Genomic DNA, 21,367 nt, shown 5'->3' on the forward strand with positions numbered 1-21,367 from the left:
TGGTTCTCACCACTGTTTTGGCGCGGTGGATGCATGGATGCGCTGCGCATCACGAGATGGCAAGACAGCATTGTGCGGGGAGTGTACGAGATGCGGGCAGTATCGTGCGGGGCAGAGTCGCCGAGGGGGCGTGCCAGCGTGCCAGCGGGCCGCGGGCTGGCGGGCATGATGGTCATCTTTAAGCATCTCCCCGTTGCCGTTGGTGGTTGCCCAATGTATCATCGCTGCAACGCTGCATCCAGTGCTGCCCGTCTCCCACTGTGACGTCGACAAGCACGGCGAGGCCGTCAAGGCAAGGCGGGACGCATACATGACTGGCGGCTCGCTGCTTGTCGAGGCGACCGGCAGAGCTTGAAGTACAAAAGTAATTGTGCCTGATGAAACAGGTACGCTGGGATGCCGGTATCGCTCATGTCGGGACTGACAGACTGCATCTTGTTGTCGACGACGACGGGTGTTGCCTTGCCAGCAGCAGCAGCAGCATCCGCAGCAGGCCCAGTCCAGCCCAGCCCAACAGGCAACCAGCGGCAGGTGTCTCACGTCGTGTTTGACGTTTCGTTTCGCTTGACGACGAGTGGCTCTGCCGCGCAGCCGGCTCTGCCACGCAGTCAGACCACACAACTTCCCGGTCGCTCTCGTAACGGCCCGTTGCATCCCCAATGTTCTCATGTCGCAGGTCCGAACCTTGTGTGCGCGACAACGAGTGGCAGAGGCGACCGGCGCCAGACGGTCGCCAGGTTCCCGCTAACGTCACTGACGAGAGGAGGTCATTCCTCCTCGCAGCGAGCGTTGTTGCTACGAACAGACACGATGCAACGTTCGTCACGAGCCGTTTCGAGGGCCTCGAGATGGCCGCAACGACCGTGTCAGCGTCCCCGTATATAAGACCCAACGCACCCCCAGCCCCCCCGCCCCCTCCCAACCATCCACAATGCTAGTCGTGGCAGCAGAGTTTCTAGCCCTCGCCGCGCTGGCGCAGGCCGCCGCCTCTGAGCCGGCCGGCCGAACGATCAACATTGTCAACGAGTGCCCGTATCCCGTGTACCCGGCGCTCAGCGAGAGCCCAGCCGCCAACGGCTTCGAGCTCGCCGCGGGCGCCACGCAGAGCGTGTCTGCGCCGGCGCAGTGGGCTGGCCGTATCTGGGCGAGGACGCACTGCGCCGACGGCAGCGACGGCTTCAAGTGCGCCACGGGCGACTGTGGCACCGGCAAGGTGACTTGGTGCGTGGCGCAGCGCGGTCGACCTGTTTCCAGCTAATGATGTTCCCCAGCGACAACGCCCAGACTCCCTCCGGCACCTCGTTCGCCCAGTTCCAGCTCGACCACAAGGACCAGGGCGAGGACCGCTACTTCGTCTCGCACGAGAACGGCAAGTCGGACAGCATACCGCCTCGACCAACCACTAACGTTCCCAGGCTTCAATGTCCCCATCTTCATCCACGCCGAGGGCTGCCCTACTACAGGATGCGACCAGAGCGCCAACGCCCTCTGCCCCAAGGAGGCGCGCGAGGCGTTCGTCAACGGCGAGAACTTTGCCTGCTCAAACTGCAACGGCCACTTCAGCTCCTTCTGGGACGCGACCTGCCCGCAGGTCAAGAAGAGCGCCAAGGACGCCGGCTTCAAGGCCGAGCGCTGCGCCACGACCACCGCGTACACCGTCACGTTCTGCCCCAGCCACTCCAACTTCAACGGCACGACCTCGGACAAGGTCACCAAGTTTGAGGACGCCCAGGCCTCGTGCACCGGCAACGTCCTCGGCAGCCCCGAGCAGGTGACCTTCGCGGCGAACAGCTACGACGCGCTCAAGCGTAACCTCAAGCGCCGCTTCTCGTGGAGCGCGCTGATGGCGCGCCAGGACCCGGCCAAGGACCCCGCCGCTGACCCCGGAGCCAACTCGGGCAGCGGCGGCGGTGGCGCCGCGGCCGCTGCTCCCTCCGAGTCGCCCGCTGCCGAGTCGACCTCTCCCGCCGCCGAGTCCGCTTCCCCCGTCGCTGCCTCCGCTGCGCCCTCTGCGGCCGAGACGACAGCTACCGCGGCTGGCGCCGGCGCGAACGGTGCCGACGGCCAGAAGGGTGCTGACGGCGCGAACGGAGGCGGCAGCGGCGGCGAGGGAGGCAAGGGCGGCGCCGGTGGCGGCGGCAGTGCCGACCCCGCGGCTGACCCCGGCTCCAACTCTGGCGGCGGAGGCAGCGGTGCCAACGCCGGCGGTGGCGGCAGCGGTGCTGCCCCTCCTCCCGCCGAGTCCCCGTCGCAGGCCCCTGCCGAGCCGACCCAGGCGCCCGAGGGAGCCGACAACGGCGCTGCACCCCCCGCCGCTGAGAGCTCGAGCAAGAAGCGCAAGCCCGTCAAGACCAAGACCAAGACCGTGACCAAGTTCAAGACCAAGACCAAGACCAAGTCCAAGACCAAGACAGTGTACAAGACCAAGACGGTGTACCGCCCGCGCCCGAAGCACACGCACACGAGCGAGGACGGCAAGGAGACGAGCTTCGCTGTCGGCGGCGCGCCCGAGGCGACGCAGGCGCCTGCCCCCAGCGAGGGCACCAACTCTGGCGGCGGCGGCAGCGGCGCCAACGCCGGTGGTGGCGGCAGCGCTGACCCCGCGGCTGACCCCGGCAGCAACTCTGGCGGTGGTGGCAGTGGTGCCGACGCTGGCACCGACGCTGGCTCTGGCTCTGACTCCGGCGCCGGTGCCGAGCCGAGCCCCTCGGCGAGCGCTGCCCCCGACGCCGCGGCCCCCTCGCCCGACGCCGCTGCCCCCTCGCCCGACGCTGCGGCCCCCTCGCCCTCGGCGGCCCAGGACGGCCAGGACGGCAGCGCGGGCCAGGACGGCGCCGACGGCGCGAACGGCGCGGCCGGCGCTGACTCGGCGCCGCCGCCCAAGGTCTCCGACCCGGCCAAGGACCCCGCCGCTGACCCTGGAGGCGCGCCTGCGCGCCGCGACGGCCAGAAGGGCGCCGACGGGAAGAAGGGCGCGGACGGCGCGTCGGGCGGCTCGGCTGCCCCTGCTGCCGCCCCTGCGGCCGCTGACCCCGCTGCTGATCCCGGCGCCGGTGGCGGTGCCACTGCCGCGACGCAGGCGCCGCCGAGCAGCCTCGAGTCCCCGCCTGTGCGCACGACCTCTGCGCCGGCCCCGAACGGTTCGGACGGCGTCAACACGCCTGTTCCGGGCAAGGACGGCGCCAAGGGTGCTGACGGCGCCAAGGGCGCTGACGGTGCTCCCGGCAAGGACGGCGCGGCCGGCGGTGCTGGCGGTGCTGGTGGTGCTGGCGGCGCCGGTGGTGGCAGCAAGGGCCCCGACGGCAACACTAGCCACCCCGAGGACGGATACGACGACTCCGACGACGGCGCCGACCAGCCGTGCCAGGACGAGGATGAGGCGGCCCACCCGGCGCCGACTGCTACCCCCGCCGCGGCACCGGCGCCGTCTAAGGGCGCTGATGGCGCGAAGGGCGCCGACGGTGCGCCGGGCAAGAACGGCGCCGACGCCGCGCCCGCCGCCGCTCCGGCCCCGACGCAGTCCTCCGCGCCCGCGCGCGACCCCGCCGCCGACCCCGGAACTGGCGGCGGCAGCGGCAGCGCTGGCGCGAAGGGCGCCGACGGCCAGCCTGGCAAGCCTGGGTCTGGCACCAACGGTGGTGCCGGCGGCGCTGGGGGCAAGGGTGGCGGCTCGCGTCGCTCGTTCAATTGGGGCGCGCGTGCGTGGCTTGCGCGCCAGGCGCCGAACCCCGCCGACGACCCGTCCGGCGGCGCGGTAGACACGAGCCAGGGACAGGACGGCGCGAAGGGCGCCGACGGGCCGGACGGCACGCCGATCCCGCCGCCTGTTGCGTCTGAGCCGAGCGCGTCGAGCGCCGTCGGCGAGCCTGTCGCGACGCAGGCGCCGCCGCCGAGCTCGCTCGAGTCGCCGCCTGCGACGACTACGCTGCCTGCCACGACTACGACGGTCGCGGCGCAGGCGCCGAACGGGTCCGACGGCGCCGACGGCGCCCCGGGCCAGGACGGCGGTAACGGTACCCCCGGCCAGGACGGCGCTGCCGGCCAGGGCGGCGGTAATGGCGGTAACGGCGGTAACGGCGGCGACGGAGTCGCGGCGTCGTCGACGACGACGACGCAGCCCGCAGTCACCCAGATCCCCTCGATCACCAGGCCCCCCGTGAGCACGTGCACCACCACCGCCTCGGCCGAGGACGACCACCACCACGTAACCGTCACCGTGACGATCACAGTGCACGACTCGAAGCCGACGACCAAGGGCCGCAAGGCGCAGAAGGGCGCCAAGGGCAAGGACGGCAAGAAGGGTGCCGACGGCAAGGGCGGCGCGGCGGCGCCGACAGCGTCCGCTGCGCCGACGACCCAGGCCCCTACCCCTGCCGCTGACGCGCCCCAGAACGGCGCGGACGGAGCCAAGGGCGCGGACGGCGCGGACGGCGCCAACGGTGCCGATGGCGAGAACCCCCCGCCGGCCACCAAGCCCGCCACGACGCAGGCCGCGAACGACCCCGCTGCTGACCCCGGCTCGTCGGGCGGCAGTGGCCAGAAGGGCGCCGACGGCCATCCGGGCCAGCCGGGCTCGGGAACTGGCGGCGGCGCGGGTGGCGCTGGTGGCAAGGGCGGCGGCCAGTAATTGCCAGTGAAGCAATAGTGATACACTAGACTGTTGTAGGACACTGGATGATGGACACGAGTTGAGCTGCGTCTGTAGGGTGGGGGAAGGCGGTACTGATTGAGAGAGAGTCATTGAGTGTAGGTGAGAGTCGTGAGCGTCATGTGTGGAATGAATGAGATCGCAAGTTAGACTTTGCGATTATGACGGGCCAAGTCGCTTCTGATACGACCAAGTGCCACACACACAGCTGCCACACTTCACACACCACCACACACTCCCTGCCTCCGGTTAATACCATTTGCACCCTCCCACTCGCGCGCTTCGCGCGCTCGTGTATCTTTCTGAGTAATGGCATCGCCTACGACTACAGCCTACGGCACTACGCGGCCACCGAATTCTACACCGTCGACCGAAAGTAAACTTCGTCATTGCGCCGCTGTTACACGGGCTGAAGAGAACCGGAAAACGGGTGCTTTGAAGCCGACGACTCGACGCGTTTACACGCAGATCTGTGGCAGAGTGTCAGAACGACGAGCTGCCTCACCTGGTCGAGGCCTGCAGACTACAGGATCCTCTGTTAGGCGAGTCGTATCAGTTGTCGGTCGACGCCGAGCTCGCAGTTCACGAGATCTCGACTGGCGTGCTGGTCGCTCGGGCCGTGCAGAAACAACACAACCCCGAGATCGCACCGGCGCTGCAGTGACAGCACCCGGCGATAGTGTCGGTCGCCGCCGAGCTGCGCAGAGCACACAACCTCGGCGTCGCGCCGGGACACGCAGCAACGAGAGCCCGGTGAGCGGTCGGCACGCGAGCGGTGCGGTAACACCACCTCGGCGTGGGCGGAGGACTCGGCAGCACGGGCGACGCAGCACAACGACACCCCGCGCCGGTCGGGAGATGCTTGCACGGCACCGAGCTGCGCAGGTACGCAACCTCGGTGGTCGATCGGCGCCGAGAGATTCACGCAGGCAACGTGTCTCGGTGGTCGGGTCGGCGCCGAGGCGGCACGCAGGAGACGTGGCTCGGTGGTCGGGTCGGCATCGAGAAGCGCAGAAAACGCTACCTCGATGGGCGGGAGGGAGGAAGGGGGGAACGTCGCAGCGAGCTCGCAGGAACGAGATCTCGCCGGTCGGTCGCTCGGGGTGCGCGGCAACGCAATCCCCAAGACCGCACCGAGCCACACGGCAATGTGACCTCGGCGATGCCGGAGCGGGGGGGGGGGGGGGGAGTGGTCCGTCGAGTCGACAGCGGCGACTGGCCAAGCCGGAAGGGCCGGAGAGTGGTCGCGTCGGGTGTCGGGTGTGTCGAGCGGTCGGGCCTAGGTGAGTTGGACGCCGGCCGAAGAGAGGACAAGGACGAAGACGAAAGGATGGGATTCGTGGACGATTCGATCGTAACGAAGGTGGGGGGAGCGCTGGTGACAGCTGCGAGCTGGCAGCAGAGTACTGCGCTCGAGCGTACAACCAGGCTTGCAGGCCCTAAACTATGGCGCACAAGGAAGGGAGGGACGAGTCTCGGGGGGTTTGTGACGAAGATACAAAACAGGCAGACCGAGGCATTGAGGCTATTATTCACAGGAGTAGGAGTAATATAGCGTGGTAGCACAAGGACTGGCGTATCGGCGAGCTGAGTCGTTAGCACGAGCGGTGACGCACCACGCCCACTTACATCGTAAGGGCCGTATACAACTGAAGTGAAGCAGAAGCATTGTGGCGCATGGCCTTGACTTGACTGGCGTGGGCGGGGCGAGCGACGGTGGACAATGATGATGAGGCGGCGCAGAGTAACAACGGCCTATCTAACTATCCCGCAAGTGAGTTGACGTGTGGTACGTACTTGCTGCCCGTCGCACAGGGCGTGGGAGTGTCGTGCGTGGGGTCATGGTCGTCGTGTATGATGAAGAGGAGCTATGACATTATGAATAATGAGTGAACAACGAACCGGTCGTGTGAGGAGAGATGAGAGAGAGAGGATTGCGAAGCAGGATGAGGAGGGAAGGTAGGGGGAGTTGGACTGGTATATATGGAGTGTGGGGCCGTGGGGGTCATGTGGCCACTTGGTTCCGGGACCCCAACGCCCAACGCCCCGAGGGGGTCACTTGACTCGCCAACTGTCGTCATGCCAGCCCACCTTGGCCACCTTTGGCCTCACGGGCGTAGACCGGTAACAATGCCCATTGGGTGCAGGTTAGCTTCGGCATGCGTCGTGTGCACCATCTGGCATTGTGCCCAGCAATCGGTCATGAAGGGAGCCCAAATCTGTATTTAGTTGGTAATGGGGGTCTATTAACGATTGGTGGGCCTGGTGGGGCAGTAACGACGTTACGCGGCGTACGCAGCCTGGAGTGGCGACACAATAGGCTTTCGGAGGCGAAGAGCATGGGAGTCGGTGGGCGAGGTGGGTGCCGGATAACACCCACCATGGAGGGGGCCGTTTAACACTCGGAAGCTGGTGGCGGGTGGCGGCGGGGGTGTGGCGCTTGGCAGGGAGTGGGGTACGAGCTCGCGCCGGGACTGTTCCGAAGGCGTGCCGGTGTATTAGGTATGGCGTGGTGTATGTAGTCAGAGGGAGCGACGTGCATGCTCGGAGTGAGGCGTTGAGGATGAGGAGGAGTGCCCCGAGGGGGTTACTGGTGGGTCTGTCACCACACCAGCCTGGCTTCCTGCACGTTGCCTTGCTAGCCACGTCCTCTATGCTCTTCCACTTGGCCACCTGCACCAACCCGCGTGTCCTCGTACACCCTCTTGCCTGATAAGATACCATGCGCAAGACGTCGCTCGACAGACGAGCGAGCACAACAAACACCCCATCCACAGCCCACAAGCCCATGACGTCACCCCCTTCCTGCTTCCTGAGCCAGCCGGACATGCATCTCCGCCACCCTCTGATAATGGCCACTCCACGTCATTAAAAGTGGCATTTAATCTTCTCCTTCTGTCCCTTGTCCCTCCAAAAGTTGACGACCCGCGCAATATTTACAACCATCTGCACCCATATCGACCGGCACAACACACCGCCAGTCACAACATCCCAAAAACATCCAACATGTCGGCCCCCAACGCTACCAACGGCGACCAGGTCACCGCCGAGAAGATGACGAGCAAGGACTAGTGCGTGGCGCGACGTGGGGTGCGGGCGTGCTGCTCTGCCGCTTGTGTGTTGTGTTGTGTCATACTGACCTCCCCCGCAGCTACGCCGACTCGTACGCCCACTTTGGCATCCACGAGGAGATGCTCAAGGACCAGGTGCGCACCCTGAGCTACCGCAACTCGATCGTGCAGAACAAGCACCTCTTCAAGGACAAGGTCGTGCTTGATGTAAGTTGGGGAAGAAGCAGGGACGAAGGGGGCGTTGGAGGAGGGGGGCAGCGCTGACCACCCCACCAGGTCGGCTGCGGTACTGGTATCCTGTCCATGTTCGCCGCGTCCGCCGGCGCCAAGCAGGTCATTGGCATCGACATGTCCAACATCCTCGACCAGGCGCAGAAGATCATCGAGGCCAACGGCTTCAAGGACAGTGAGTGGGGGTGGGGTTGGCTGCAGGGAGGTGGGATGGTTCGCTGACGCCGTGTCGCAGAGATCACCCTCATCAAGGGCAAGCTCGAGGACGTCGAGCTTCCCGTCAAGCAGGTCGACATTATCATCTCCGAGGTGGGTAGACGAAGTCCGATAGCATGACACCCAACTTACACCCCCCAGTGGATGGGCTACTTCCTCCTCTACGAGTCCATGCTCGACACTGTCCTCCTCGCCCGTGACAAGTACCTTGCCCCCGGCGGTCTCCTCTTCCCCGACACTGCGACCATCTACCTCGCTGCCATCGAGGACCAGGACTACAAGGAGGAGAAGATCAACTGTGGGTAGTGGACAGGTTGTCCAGCGCTAACGCGGCAGTCTGGGACGACGTCTACGGCTTTGACTACTCGTGCATCAAGGACATTGCGCTCCGCGAGCCCCTCGTCGACTGCGTCGACCTCAAGGCCGTCACGACGCAGCCCTGCGCCATCCGCCACATCGACATCCGCACCGTCACCAAGGAGGACCTGACCTTCAAGGTGCCGTACGAGCTCAAGGCGACGCGCAACGACTACGTGCACGCCTTCCTCGGCTGGTTTGACATCTCCTTCTCGGCATGCCACAAGCCCATCAACTTCTCCACTGGCCCCCACGCAAAATACACGCACTGGAAGCAGACGGTGTTCTACACGCCCGAGACGCTCACCGTGTCTGAGGGCGACGTGATCAAGGGCACCCTCTCGTGTGCCCCCAACTCGCGCAACAACCGCGACTTGGACATTGTCATCGAGTACGAGGTCGAGGGCGCCGAGCCAACCAAGGGTGTCATGGAGTACAAGATGTGAGTCGCGGCGGTGTCGACCTTGCTGCCAGAGAGAATTGCTGATCCTGACCAGGTCGTAATCGCTACAACGCTACCCCGCATCGCAAAACCCCCATACCCCTACTCCCCCTCATCCGCTACATCAACTGTTCCACCATGGCCCTACAGGTACTAGGATGGATGTGGTCGACGATTTAGATAGTGCATTGTACGATACCCTCATGCAAGCGCGCCGGCGCCGCGCTACCGCTAGACCTGTTGCAGGAGCGGCCCCAAGGCCTGCCTGGCTGGTACAAGACTGCGTCGTCTAACATCTCTAGGATTGATGTTTTTCTCTACGGTGGTGACGGTGTACAGCTGCTCCGTCGCGCCGTCACGTCCGTCCGCTCTAGCCCACGCTACGCGCCGAGACGCTTGCGATCTCCCCAAGCGTCGTCGACCTTGGTGAGCTCGCCCTGGACGCGGCGCACGCCGTCCTTGCGGGCCTGGCGGGCGTTGGTCCAGCCGCTCGGGATCTCGATGCCGTCGAGGTCGAGCAGCCCGCGAAGGAGAAACTCGGACAGGCGGGCATGCTCGACCTGGAGCTTGTCCATCGGGAGGGCGTGTTTTGGCTTGTTGGTCGCGTTCTTCGAGGTCTGGGACACGAAGGTCGCGATGGACGGCACGAGCGGGTCGACGCACCCGCCGACGAGGTTGTTGATCCAGTCGACGAGCACCTGCTCGTTGTCCGTCTCGGGCTGCTTGTTCTTCTTCTTGACGACCTGCTGGGGCGGCGGCGCAGGCTCGGGCGCCGACGGCACCTCGCCCTCCTTGCCGACCAACACGAGCGCCGAGCCGTCCTGGATCCCGTACGACGAGACGGTCAGCGAGGGATCCTTGAGGACCGCGCCCTTGAAGATGAGCTTGAGCTGGTTTTGTGGGATCGACGTCTGGTGCGCCAGCGTGCCGATGAGCTGCGAGAGCGGCGTCGTCGAAGGCGAGGGGATGGGGACGTTGAACCTGTTGCAGTCAGTCAGCCATGTGTCCATCGCTTGAGCAGCGCGACCCACTTATCCCTGCCCCACTTGATGTGGACGACAATCTGCCCCGACTCGTTCTCCTGCTGCGCGCGCCGGAAGGGGTTTCTAAACGCCATACTGGGGGCTGTGGGGCGCGACGAGGGGCCGGCAGTGTCGGCGCCGTTGGCAGCGTAGGGGTGTCCGCGCGAGTTGCGGCGTGTGACGGGCGGCATTGTGGTGGTTGTGGTGTGAAGACGTTGGTTGGGATGTTGTTTCAGTAGTGTTGGTGATGAGTGAGTGTGCCGGTCGTTGTCGTGTGGTCACGGGGGTGATGTGGTGTCGGTCGGTCGGTCGGTTTAGCGAGGAGGCAAGACACGACGCAGAGTTAAACACCAGAGGGGCAATTTAAGCAGGCAAGTAAACGGCGTCGTCAGCGACATGGTGCTTGCTTGGCATGGCCCGAGACGACACGTCGCGCGGGCACGCTCACGCCCCACTTACCTTTTACTGCTGCTGCTTCTGCAAGTCAAGTCTGGCGGGAAGCTCTTTTGCCGCCGGGTTGAAAGATGGGCGATGGTGAGTATGCAGTGGTGGGTTGACAACGCCAAGACGCGCAGTGCTGCTGCTCCTCCAGCAAGCTGTCTGCACCGACGCAGTGCCGGAGCCGGTGGAGTCGCTCCCTCGGCGTGGTGGGTGGGTGGGGGAGCGGAAGCAGATTACAATGAGCGATGCGACTGTGGCTTGCTTGGACAATGCCGAGGCAGTGAGTTTGCAGCAAATGCATCTGCTACCAAGGCGGGCGAGGGGTGGACAAGGGCCACGCTGACATGCCGGGGGCATGCACGACGCGGAGTCATGCGGCCGGGCGCTCGTCGACGAACAATGAGCAACCGCGGCTGCTAGAGGCCCGACAACGACGCGCTGCACGTGAGACGAGAGAGCTGCTCAAGCCATGTCTAGCCAAGGGGCCGATGATGGGCTCGGCGGGCTGACGGAGACAGTCGTGGACTGCTGTGATGAGCCTGCAAGCCTGACAACGAGAAGCTGAGCGAGCGACTGGGCACTGTTCAGCTCCGGCATGACCGGCAGCGAGCGTCGCCGCGATGGAGATGGCAGGAATGTCGGCTTTGGAGCTTGGCCAGGCCGGTCGGGTCGGACTCTGCCTGCCGGTCTTTGTCAATGAGGAGCTGTGCCTCTCGTCGAGTGTGAGGCAGTGCAACGCGTCGTCCACCTCCACGCTCCCGATAAGATGGACGCGACGGCAGCCGGCACTGCCGCTGCACCGCCACGCCACCGTCGCAACGCGACGCGACCGCCGAGCGATCGCAAGCAAGCGGTGCGTTGATAAGATTAGTTTGGCGCGGGTTCGCTGATACTGGAATGCCATTGATGCTATGAGGGGTGGGTGTGTCTATGGTCGGTTTGGTGGTGGTCATGCTTTGCTCGAGGTCGTCGTCGAGGTCGTCGTCGCAGCGGCGTCTGCTCGTGTCAGTTGCTGCCCTCCTGCCTCCACCGACACCCACCCTCCGGGTTCTCGATCGCGCGCAGGCCACGCGCTCGCGCTCCCTTCCAACGCTTCTCGTTCTCGCCTTTCGCGTAGTAGTACCCCACGCCAGTGAGGACGATGAGGGCCTGGGAGAGGTGTCAGCTCAGCGCGGCGTCGTCCTGGCGATACGCACACCCCAGCCCCAGCCGACAAAGCTGGGCGTCTTGCGGGCCTTGACGTTGACAGTCATGTGCGCTGGCTAGCTAGTGTGTGACGGGCGTAGACGCTGCTGCACTTGGTCGGGTCAGGTCGAGGAAGGAAAGTGGAGGTGAGCGAGGCTTGGCTGGCTGCTCGGCCGGCAAGGAACCAGTGAGCCAGCGGAGGTAATTTGCGTTTTACCGGAACGTCGCGAGGAATGTGTCTTGGTTGCTGGCTGATGATCCCAGCCAGCTTGCCGCCGCAGCGACGCCTTGACGCCTCCACAGGCATCATGACATATCCAGTGCAGCGAGCGCTGCATGCATGCATTCAAGCACGCGACGCATGACGGAAGCCGCCATAAGCCATCCTTGGTCGTAGCCAACGGGTATCACTCAAACCTGTGCTCCGTCGTTGGATACCGCGTCGCGGCGATGCATTGGCGGCGGTGCAATACAGGGCGGTGCACATTGGTTGTCGGCGGCGGCGGTTGGTAGCATAAGAGTGAGCCAGTTGAGTGATGGACGCCGCCTGGCTGTAGCTACCAGTGCGGTGCGATGCCGGCGCCTCCGCCCTCGCCGCCGCCGCCGCCTGCGCCGAGTGTTGCAGTGTTTCGTTTCGTTGTCGGGTCTGTGCGTCGTCGATGCCTGCAGTCCTCTGCTCTGGTGCCCTTGTTGATTCGTCGAGACTCGACACGACTCAGGGTCCAAAGAAAGGGCCCAACTGAGCGCTAGGCACGACACTGGATGCTCCTCTGCTCTTGCGCCTGGCTTGTTCATTGTCCGTGGTGCCGCTCTTCCCTGAATGCCTCTGCAGCCCTTGTGCCCCTGTGCGTGTTGTTGCGATGCCTGCCTGGCCTGGTTGGGTTGGGTCGGGTTGCTTCTGCGTGCCGCCCCCCCCCCCCCTCCCCCGCCGCCCCGGCTGTTACTGCTGCCCTCCGCCCACTCGTCACTCGTCTCTCTCTCTACCAACCGGCCCAGACCCCGCCAACTCCTCCCCCCCTTCCCCCCCTGCCTTCCTTGCAGCTCCCCCCCACACATCCGGCCGACGACCGACACAGACTGAGAGAGAGACACTGGTGCAACAGATCGCATCGATTGCAGCAACCAGGCAACTCACCTACTCCCTACTACTTCCTACATCTACTCGCCCCCCATAAGTCATCTCGACTTGCCCCCCCCCATCTCCCCTCCCCCCCAACACCGTCACCCACCGCGTCATCAACGCCAGCCAGCCTGCCCACGGCCCTTTCAGCCTCAGCCGCACCTTGCTCAGCAACTCACGCTCCTCGCCCCAACCCCCCCTGCCGTCACACAATCGCCGGTGACTGGCTGTGTGCCCTTTACCTTTGGCGGCTTGCACAACGACAATCCACTTGGACACTCGTGTACACATCGTTCATCAACGCGACTCTTCTACTGCACGACTTATTCACACCTCGGTGACCCACTTGCCACGCGCCGCCGCCGCTTGCAACACACCTCGCCGCCGTCCCCTCGCGCGCCTCGCCGCTCACCGTCCTCGGCACATTCCTCGCGTCTGTCAGCCCACACCACACCTTCTCTGGCCTAGTCCAGAGTCCCATCGCACAACGGATCGCTGCCGCGACCCCCCTTACCCCTCACACGCTCTCATTGAGCGTCGTGCACAATAAACAGTGGGTGGATGTCCCCTCCTCCAGCAACCAATTGTTTTTGCTCACACGCGCTTCGCCTTCCCGTAGCTGGTCGATCCTCTTACGCTCGTGCCATCGCCCACCAAGACTGGACCTCTCACCATGACCTCGCCAGAGCCTTCCTTTGACGCCTTTTTCAACAGCCAGCGACCAACAACGTCGCATCAAGGCTCGTTTGACTACCCGGCGTCATACGCGTCATCGTCAACCCCGGACCAGCAGTTTACCTCGCAGCTCTATGGCGAGCCCGGAGGCATGACCGACGAGCCACAGAGCCTCCCACAACACGCCGCTGGCATCACTGCCAATGTCCACGGCCGGATCCTCGCGCACAGCAATCCTGAGCGCAAGGACTCGGTCCCCTTCGACCCAAACTCGAGCAGCACTTTGATCGCTTCAGCTGCCAACGGTGGTCCCCAGAGGTCGCCTCTGACAAGCAACCAGCAGCTGGCTTACACCGACTTGAACGCTCCAGGCGGCTACAACCAGTTCACCGCGGCGTATGCCAACCAGCAGTCGTCCGGCTTTGTCAACAGCCAGCAGCCCCAGCAGCAGCAGGACTTTTCAATCCTCCAAAACAATGCCAACGGCGACAGCTTCTACGGCTCCGGAATGACATCCGAGCCTCAGGGTAGCAACACATGGGGTGCTGATTACTTGACGAGTCAGCCCGAGGCTATCGTGGAAGACACGGACAACCGTCGCGGAAGCTGGCACGGAAACCAGCATCTGGACACACAGTACGACGAGCAGATCAACGAACTGCAGCGGATGTAAGTGTGCTCTCTCTCCCAGGTCGCCACGCTCTCATCCACACCGTGTATGTGTGCTAACACTGTCAGCATCTCCAATGCTTCGTCTCACGCCGGCACTCCCAGCGGGTCCCGAGTCGCCTCACCATTTAACCCTGGCGAGGTCAACCACCACGTTCGTCATGACTCGGTATCGTCTGTCGGCCGCTCTCCCAGCCCAGCCTTCCACAACTCGCCCGGCATGGCTGCTCCTTCGCCACCATTCGTCAACCTGCACCGTGGCAGCTCGTCGTCGCTTTCGGGATCGCCATCGTTCTCCAAGCCCCAGTCGCCACCCGCATTAATCATCCCCAACTCGGCTCCCTCCCCGTCCCTTCCTCAGATTGTGACCCAGGTGACCCAGGCTCAAAGCTCTGGCCCCTCGGGAAGCAATGCTGGCGCTGGCCAGTCGGGGGGCCAGCAATTCGGCAACAGCCTGTTGGTTCCTGTCAACCCGGCCCTCCCCACCGGCATGGCCGGCATTAGCCCCATTGCGTCCAACGCCGATGGCCCCATGATCTACATCCAGCCAAGCACGCCCATCAGCGGCCTCAAGGATCAGTCGGGCGTGTTTGACGCGGCGCTTCGACGCGCCAATGCCCAGCAGCAGCTCGCCCAGGCGAATGCCGCTGCTGCTGCCGCGGCGCAGTCCAACGGCGGCTCGCAGACTGGCTCAGTCCACGACTTTGGCGGCGACAACTCGGCCTCGCAGAGCCCGGGTTTCGCACCACAGCAGCCTCAACAGCAGCAGCAGTCGTGGTCCCAGGGTGTCAACTTTGCTCTCGGCGCACCAGGCATTTCTCGCCCTCGCGCAAAGTCCGAGTCGTACATGCAGGGCGGCGAGCAGTTTGAGAGGCAAGCCGCCCAGCAGATCATGAACAGCCAGATCGGCCAGTTCAGCGTCGCCCAGGCACTCGAGGGTAGCGCTGTCGCGACGGGAGGCGACAACCAGTGGAACGACATCAACGCCTGGCGTGTAAACCAGGCCATTGAGCAGGGCCAGCTACCACCTACGCTCAACCCTCGCGAGTTGCCAGGCTCGGCCGACCAATTTGCTCAGTTGTCGCAGCTTGCTGCTCAGCAGCGCCAGCGCCTGCAGCTCAACACCGACACCAGCAACCAGGTGTTCAGGTACGAGCCGGGCCAGTTCTCGCCGACCTCGTTGGCGTTCTACCACCAGCTCGGCATCTCGGGCAACAATGCTGCTGTGGACCCCAACAACTTCCCAGGCGGTGGCGGTTTACGTCTCGACCAGCAGGCTCTCCAGGGCGGCAGCATGCTCGGCGCGCCGGACGCTGGGTTTACTTCGCGACGTCGGTCGTTTGCCGAGGGCACGTCGCACCCTGCTGCCGGTGCCGGTACCCCAGGCTACGGTATCGAGTTCATTCAGCGCAGTGTCGCACCAGGAGCCATCAGGGGTGTCAACCTTGGTGTCAACCAGGGGCACCGTCGGTCGGCCAGGAGCGAAGACTTTGGTCGTGGAGGGACTGGCTGGGGTGTGGGCCAGGGCGGTTCTACGTGAGTTACTGCGTCGTGGAAAGGGCCACAGCTGACATTTCAGAACTGACTTCCTGAACTCCATCGGGCAGGACCAGGGCTCGTTACTCGCGCCGCCGATGCGCGGTCGGTCAATGTCACACTCGCGGAGGTCGTCGGCGTCGTCGGTCAGATCCGCGTCGCCAGCGCTGTCGGTGTCTTCGCAGGGATCGAGCTTCTCTCACCACTCGCACATGGACATGCCTGACGGTATCAATGTGCACGACTTCTTCCAGGAGACTCGGCCGCGCGTTGCCAAGCTCAAGGTGACGAGTATGGCTACCGAGGTGGCCAGCGCCAGCCGTCGAACCAACGAGGGCTCGTTTAGGTGTCCAAGTGAGTTGGAAGAACCATTAACCCAACTGACCACACGCAGTCCCTGGATGTGGAAGCACGTTCACACGACACTTCAACCTCAAGGGTCACATGCGATCGCACAACGACGAAAGGCCATACAAGTGCTTGTATGACGGCTGTCCAAAGGCGACGGTGGGCTTTGCCCGTCAGCACGACTGCAAACGCCACATGCTCTTGCACGAGGGCCTGCGACCGTTTGAGTGTGAAGGCTGCGGGAAGAAGTTTGCGCGCCTGGACGCTCTCACAAGGCACCGTGAGTTGCGCGAGAAGCAGGAGGAGCCGAGGAAATGTTATACTGACACACGCACAGACAAGTCGGAGCAGGGACAGGAGTGTGCCATTTCGCACCCGCTGCCGACCAACCCGGACGGCAGTGCAATGTCCGAGTCGCAGTACAAGACGTACCGACTGCAGCAGCACCGGGAGAGGACACAGGGTGGTGGGGGTGGGCTGCGGAGCCGTCCGAACAGCATGCTGAGCGCGGATTACAGCGCGGACGAACGAAGCGGAGCAGAGGACCTTGGCACGGGGTCGGGCATGGACGACTACGACCGTGATTAGTGGGATGGCTGGTTTGGCTATAGAGTGAGGGGATGGCTGGGCTGGACGGTGATGATTTGTTTATTGTACATTTGTCGCTGTAGACATGGATGGGGTTGTGTGATGTGGTGGGGCGTTGTGGGGATGAGCTTGCGAAGCCCTGGGGCAGCCTGGAGCAGTGACGCCTGCACTGGGGCTGATGACGCTGATGCAGTGTGCATGCCTAACCAAATTGTAAATGAATGTGGTGTGGTTGGTTGTGTGATGCGTTGCAATGGCCGATTTGGCTTCGCGAGCATGTTCTCAGAGGACTTGTTCTTCTCGGTCTTGTGTGTGGGTGGTGGTGTGGGTGGGTGGGTGTGGGCCTTGTGCATTGTTCGGTCGCGGCGGTGGGGTTTGGTGGGGTGAGGTGGGGTGTGCGGGGGTGGTACCAGAGGTGTGCTGGGTCAAGTAGATTGCCGTACACAACCGCGCTAGGCTAGGCGCGTCAGGCGTCAGGCCGAGACTTTTGGTGTTTTGCCTTACAACGCGCCGAAGAACTTGTGAATATGACACAACCCCGACCGAAGGAACCGACCTAGCTCCCTCGGTAAGTCGTGTACGAGAATGGCGACATGAGCAGGGGGACATGGTAGTGCTGCGTCGGGTCGACGTAGTTGAATGTGATCTGGAACAAGGCGAGCAGCAGCGTCAGCTGCTGCGAGGGTGGGTGCTCCAACAAGACCAAGCCAGCGAGCCAACGAGCAAGGCACCACTCGTCGTCGTCATGTGCGAGGAAGACAGCTAGTCAGTCCACCGCCTCTGCCGCCGCCGCTGCCAACGACGACGACGACGACAACCACCCCAGCCCACCTGCGCCGGACCCACCTCGACGACGGGGTAAAACGTCTCGACCCCCCTTGCGATAAAGTACTCCTGCGTCAAAAAGGTCATGCGATACAGGCCCGGGTTGAGGCGCGTGCTGCCGTCCAGCAGGGTCGAGCAGCGGCCGTCGGCGTCGGTGACGCTGGGCGCGGGGGGCGTGGTGGTCAGCATTCGCCGTGCACTCGACGCCTAGCCTACCCGTTCGCCAGCGCGTGTGGGCTGTTCAGCTCGGACAGCGAGCTCAGGCGCACGGCGACGCCTTGTGCTGGCTTGCCGATTGACGCGTCGAGGACTGCGTGGGGGTGTCAGTGCGGGGTGAGGTGGGAGGAGGGTTGGGGCCGCACCGTGGCAGGTGATGGGGGACGACTTGGCCATATCGTGCGTGCGTGCGTGTATGTGTGTCAAGTGTATGCGCGTTCTGAACAATGAGATAGATGATGCAAGTGAGTTCGTCGAGACGTACTTATCCCCGAGTGAGTGGGGGGCCAAGCCAGTCAGGGAGTGCCCACAGCCCCACCCGGGCACACCGGCCAAGCAACTCCCCAAATATCAGCTGATTAGAGATAAGACGCTAGTAAGCGAATCGTGGCGCGTTTGGCGAGGCCGGCGCGGTGACTGGCCGTCCGTCCATTGTTCCGACCAACTTTCCGACAATGCATTCGTTCGTTTCTATTCTATGCGCAGGCACCCTTGCAGGCAAGCCCAGGGGCAGTAGTATACAGTACAGTAGTACATCACGCCCCGGTCAGCGACGACGCAGGGGAGGACGTGAGCGGCGTGGGCGGTTCCGCGGGGTTGAGGAGCGACGCGAGCGTGTGGCGCGGGGCGGGGGCGGCGCGGGTGGGGGCAGCAGCCTCGGTTGGGGTAGGTACGCGGGCACCGACACCGCCCGCCTCGAGCGGCGGCGTGGGCAGCAGGCTGGTCGGGGCAGCGTCGGATACGCTCGCGAGGAGGTACAGCGGGTCGTTGTGAGTGTGCTCGCCCGGCTCAGCAGCGAAGCGGCGGCGCTTGGGCGCCGGCTCGGCGGGGTCGAGGTGCGTCGCGCGGCGGGGGGACGGCTCGGCCAGCGGGAGGGGGAGGGGGAAGTGGGGCAGCGAATCGTGCGGTACGCTTACGCTCTCCCGTGTCCACTGGGCGGCCGGTGCCGCAGGCAGGTGCATCATGAGGTGTGTTGCGGGGCGGACGCCGGGGACGGAGCGGCGGTCGTCCGCCAGTCGGGGGATACGCAACGGCGCGAGTGTCTGCTGGTGGTTGTGGTGGTGGCGGCGGGGCCGCGGCGCAGCAGCAGCGCTCGATGCCACCGAGGACTCGGACGACGCGGAGCCGTTGCTCGACGCATAGGGCACGGGCACGGGCACCGCGCGGGTCGGAGCTCGCCCAGCGCGCTGCTGGGGCACCTTGGCCACCACTTCGCGCCGGATGAGCGTGCCGGACCGCGTGACGCTCGGCGCGGCGGCCTCGGCGCCGTCGGACGCCTTGGCACGCTTGGTCGGTTTAGGCGGCGACGGCTGGGGCAGGAGCGCGGGCGCGTCGTCTTCGCCCGCGGACGCGCGGCGGCCGCGACCGCGGTGGGATGCTGTGGCCTTCAGAGGCGTGTTAGCGTGTCACATTGTCAACGGCTTGGCCCGCCACCCACATCGTCGGACACCTTCCAGTACCCGCCCTTTCCGGTACCCAGCCCTCCTTCGGCCGACGGGCGCTCGACGTTGACGAACGCCGGGTTCATGGACAGGTTGTGCCGGATCGAGTTCTGCGTGGCGTGGGTCAGCAATGAGTCGGAGGGTCGACCGCCACACCCACCCTAAACGTCTGCCCCAGGTGCCGGAAGTATGGCCAGCGCTCCTCCATCGCCTGGTAGATCTAGCACGGCGTCAGCACTGCTCACTCCCCCCCCCTCCCCCCCCGGACCCACCTGGTTGAGAGTGAGCATCTTGCGCGGGGACGACGCAATGACAAGCTTGGTGAGGATGACGTATGGGAGCTCTGGCTTGACGGCTGCGTGCGTTTAGTCTCTTGTCGGCCTTTGTTGTTGCTCCCTTGCTCCCCCGACGCAGCGCCACTCACACTCGCCGCTGTCGTCATATCCAACTCTGGCGGTCCACGATCTGCTCTTTGTGACCGCGCCGACCTCCTCGACGCGGATCCAAGCAGCCTCAGAGAGTGTCATTTTCGCCCAGTTCCGTCCCTCGCTCCCGCGCCCAAGACGGGGCGTGTGGAAGTGGCCCTCGCGGAGGCGCACGAGCTCCTCGCGGTCGAGCGAGATGTCGCCCACGCCGGGCTTTGCGCTCTGGCTGAAGCTGAGCGCGCGGACGGCGGCGTCGTTTGGCGCGGGGAGGGTCAAGGGACGCTTGAACACTGTCGGGATGATTTCCAGCGGCGAGTCCTCGCGCTCAACGGCGCGGGTGGTGGTGCTGGGGTCGTCGGCGCCGCTGGAGGCAGGCTGCCACCGTAGTGGGGTGGCGTAGGTGCGCGAGCTGCGGTTCATGGTTGGGAGGGTAGGGCTGGGGTTGGGTGAGTGGGATATGTGAAGGGGTTGGGATACCCGCCGTGGGTGGTGAGAGAGTCTGGTCAATGCGACGTTGCGTCTGCTTTATACAAAGGGCAGAGAGACACAAACGGGGTTTGCGCGGCAAGCGCAAGCGCAAGCACAGGGGGCGACAGACGGCGGGTTGACGAGGGCGCTGTTGTCGGTGATCCAGGGGTGCACGACGGCGTAGGCTGCATACATGACGACGGGTGCACACAGAAGGAGGCGAGGAGGGCAGGTTGACTGGGGCGAGGGCGCTGCTCTGCTCTGCTCGCTTGTCGAGGGGGGCGGGCGGAGTGATGGGAGATTGACACGATCGCGCGGCGGCGACGGGCTGCAGCCTGCTCCTGCTGCTGCGTGCGACGACACGCAACACTTCCTTTGTTGATGTTGACGGCCGTCGTCAAGGACAGCAAGTTGCGCCGAGGACTACAAGCAAACGACAAGCGGTGCGCATTCCACCGCCGAGGTGTATACGCTTCTGCGTCTACTGCCCCGCCCCGCTTCTCGTCTCTCTGCGCGTTTCGTCTAGCCTTGCATGCTTCCCCATGTTGACATGCAGCCTGTGTCTTCGCCAGCGCCCGCGCCCCGCGCCCGCTCCGCGCCCCACACTGACGCGCCCGCGCGCTGCCAACGGTGGGTCCGAGTCGGCATATGCGACTTTGTTGATGCGGCGAGCGCGGATGTGTGTGGATCGGCAAGGCGGGCGGGCCACGAGGAGAAAGGAGGCAGGGAGAGCGCAGCTCGTCTTTGTTAGTGGTGGTAGTGCTGTCGTGGCATGCATTACGAGCTGCTCGTCGAGCAGGCTCCTCGCTCGCATCCAGTGTACTGCATGTGTGTGTGTGTGTGTGTGTGTGGCTCTGAGTGTGGCGCGCGCTGCCACGTTCACTTGTACAGTACGGCCGGGGTTTACATCCCAACATTCCCCCCTCTCGATCGATCACCACACACGCACACACCCACACGCACACACGCACACACCCCTCGGGGAGAAGCCAACAGCGACGATGCGACGGGTTACGCGGCGTGCCTGGCGTGCATGCGGCTCGAGGCTCGATCAATCAGCGTATCGGCGGCGGCGGGGGGAGAGTTTGCAGCAGCATCAGCGCCCGCCCGCTCGTATGTTGCTGCTGCTGTATAGCCCTCGACTGGCCAGACTCGACTCGACTCGACGATACGGCGCTACACCGCCGCCGCCGCCCGCACCGCGTCTCGCTTCCCGTTCCCTCGCTTGTCGCTACCCGCAGTCAGTCGTGTGCGACGCCGACGCCGACGCCCCGCCCGGCGCGGGGCCTTTGGTCTCTTCGTCGGTCGCCCTTGGACGCTTGCCCACGACTGCCGCCCTGCGAGGCTAGACACCAGTGCACCAGTCCCAGCCCCAACAGCACGTGGCACACACAGTCACTTTGCTTCGTCTTCTTCATCTTCCCCTCGAGCAGGAGCAGCGG

General features: G+C 64.6%; 7 protein-coding genes across 9 annotated transcripts; 3 read left to right on the forward strand and 4 right to left on the reverse strand.

Annotated features, from left to right (window-relative positions):
* Positions 1-931: 931 nt before the first annotated feature.
* PR5K (PR5-like receptor kinase) lies at positions 932-4,627 on the forward strand (the record flags this gene model as incomplete). The annotated part of the gene is made up of 3 exons (XM_062775917.1): positions 932-1,221; positions 1,272-1,512; positions 1,592-4,627. 3 exons carry the CDS (start codon positions 932-934, stop codon positions 4,625-4,627), a joined length of 3,567 nt encoding a protein of 1,188 aa, XP_062631901.1.
* A 2,943-nt stretch (positions 4,628-7,570) lies between these two features.
* Positions 7,571-10,771, forward strand: rmt1_2 (Protein arginine N-methyltransferase 1). Of its 3 annotated transcripts, none has more exons than XM_062775919.1 (9): positions 7,571-7,719; positions 7,800-7,926; positions 7,996-8,125; positions 8,186-8,259; positions 8,308-8,464; positions 8,503-8,965; positions 9,021-9,954; positions 10,563-10,638; positions 10,661-10,771. In XM_062775919.1, the coding sequence occupies exons 1-7, from the start codon at positions 7,655-7,657 to the stop codon at positions 9,025-9,027; spliced, it is 1,023 nt and encodes a 340-aa protein (XP_062631903.1). In that variant the 5' UTR covers positions 7,571-7,654; the 3' UTR covers positions 9,028-9,954; positions 10,563-10,638; positions 10,661-10,771. The 3 variants fall into 3 exon arrangements, with proteins under 3 accessions (XP_062631903.1, XP_062631902.1, XP_062631904.1); XM_062775918.1 differs by lacking the exons at positions 10,563-10,638; positions 10,661-10,771 and adding exons at positions 10,005-10,092; positions 10,449-10,534; XM_062775920.1 differs by lacking the exons at positions 10,563-10,638; positions 10,661-10,771 and adding an exon at positions 10,005-10,341.
* BAG1 (BAG family molecular chaperone regulator 1) lies at positions 9,346-10,178 on the reverse strand (the record flags this gene model as incomplete). The annotated part of the gene is made up of 2 exons (XM_062775921.1): positions 9,346-9,946; positions 9,997-10,178. 2 exons carry the CDS (start codon positions 10,176-10,178, stop codon positions 9,346-9,348), a joined length of 783 nt encoding a protein of 260 aa, XP_062631905.1.
* A 539-nt stretch (positions 10,772-11,310) lies between the features above and the next one.
* LOC62_07G009366 (uncharacterized protein) lies at positions 11,311-11,732 on the reverse strand. The gene is made up of 3 exons (XM_062775922.1): positions 11,625-11,732; positions 11,469-11,577; positions 11,311-11,424 (listed from the first exon to the last, which is right to left on the reverse strand). The coding sequence occupies exons 1-3, from the start codon at positions 11,679-11,681 to the stop codon at positions 11,378-11,380; spliced, it is 213 nt and encodes a 70-aa protein (XP_062631906.1). The 5' UTR covers positions 11,682-11,732; the 3' UTR covers positions 11,311-11,377.
* Positions 11,733-13,406: 1,674 nt separating this feature from the next.
* prz1_1 (Transcriptional regulator prz1) lies at positions 13,407-16,549 on the forward strand (the record flags this gene model as incomplete). Its single annotated transcript, XM_062775923.1, has 6 exons — positions 13,407-14,077; positions 14,147-15,613; positions 15,657-15,967; positions 16,008-16,241; positions 16,299-16,427; positions 16,503-16,549. 6 exons carry the CDS (start codon positions 13,407-13,409, stop codon positions 16,547-16,549), a joined length of 2,859 nt encoding a protein of 952 aa, XP_062631907.1.
* Positions 16,550-17,105: 556 nt separating this feature from the next.
* Urah (5-hydroxyisourate hydrolase) lies at positions 17,106-17,767 on the reverse strand (the record flags this gene model as incomplete). The annotated part of the gene is made up of 4 exons (XM_062775924.1): positions 17,106-17,225; positions 17,396-17,534; positions 17,591-17,684; positions 17,737-17,767. 4 exons carry the CDS (start codon positions 17,765-17,767, stop codon positions 17,106-17,108), a joined length of 384 nt encoding a protein of 127 aa, XP_062631908.1.
* Positions 17,768-18,126: 359 nt separating this feature from the next.
* Foxj3 (Forkhead box protein J3) lies at positions 18,127-19,877 on the reverse strand (the record flags this gene model as incomplete). The annotated part of the gene is made up of 5 exons (XM_062775925.1): positions 18,127-18,900; positions 19,029-19,142; positions 19,193-19,252; positions 19,305-19,387; positions 19,457-19,877. The coding sequence occupies 5 exons, from the start codon at positions 19,875-19,877 to the stop codon at positions 18,127-18,129; spliced, it is 1,452 nt and encodes a 483-aa protein (XP_062631909.1).
* Positions 19,878-21,367: the final 1,490 nt, after the last annotated feature.

This window comes from Vanrija pseudolonga, chromosome 7 (assembly GCF_020906515.1).
Source record: "Vanrija pseudolonga chromosome 7, complete sequence".
NCBI classification, from domain to species: Eukaryota; Fungi; Basidiomycota; class Tremellomycetes; order Trichosporonales; family Trichosporonaceae; genus Vanrija; species Vanrija pseudolonga.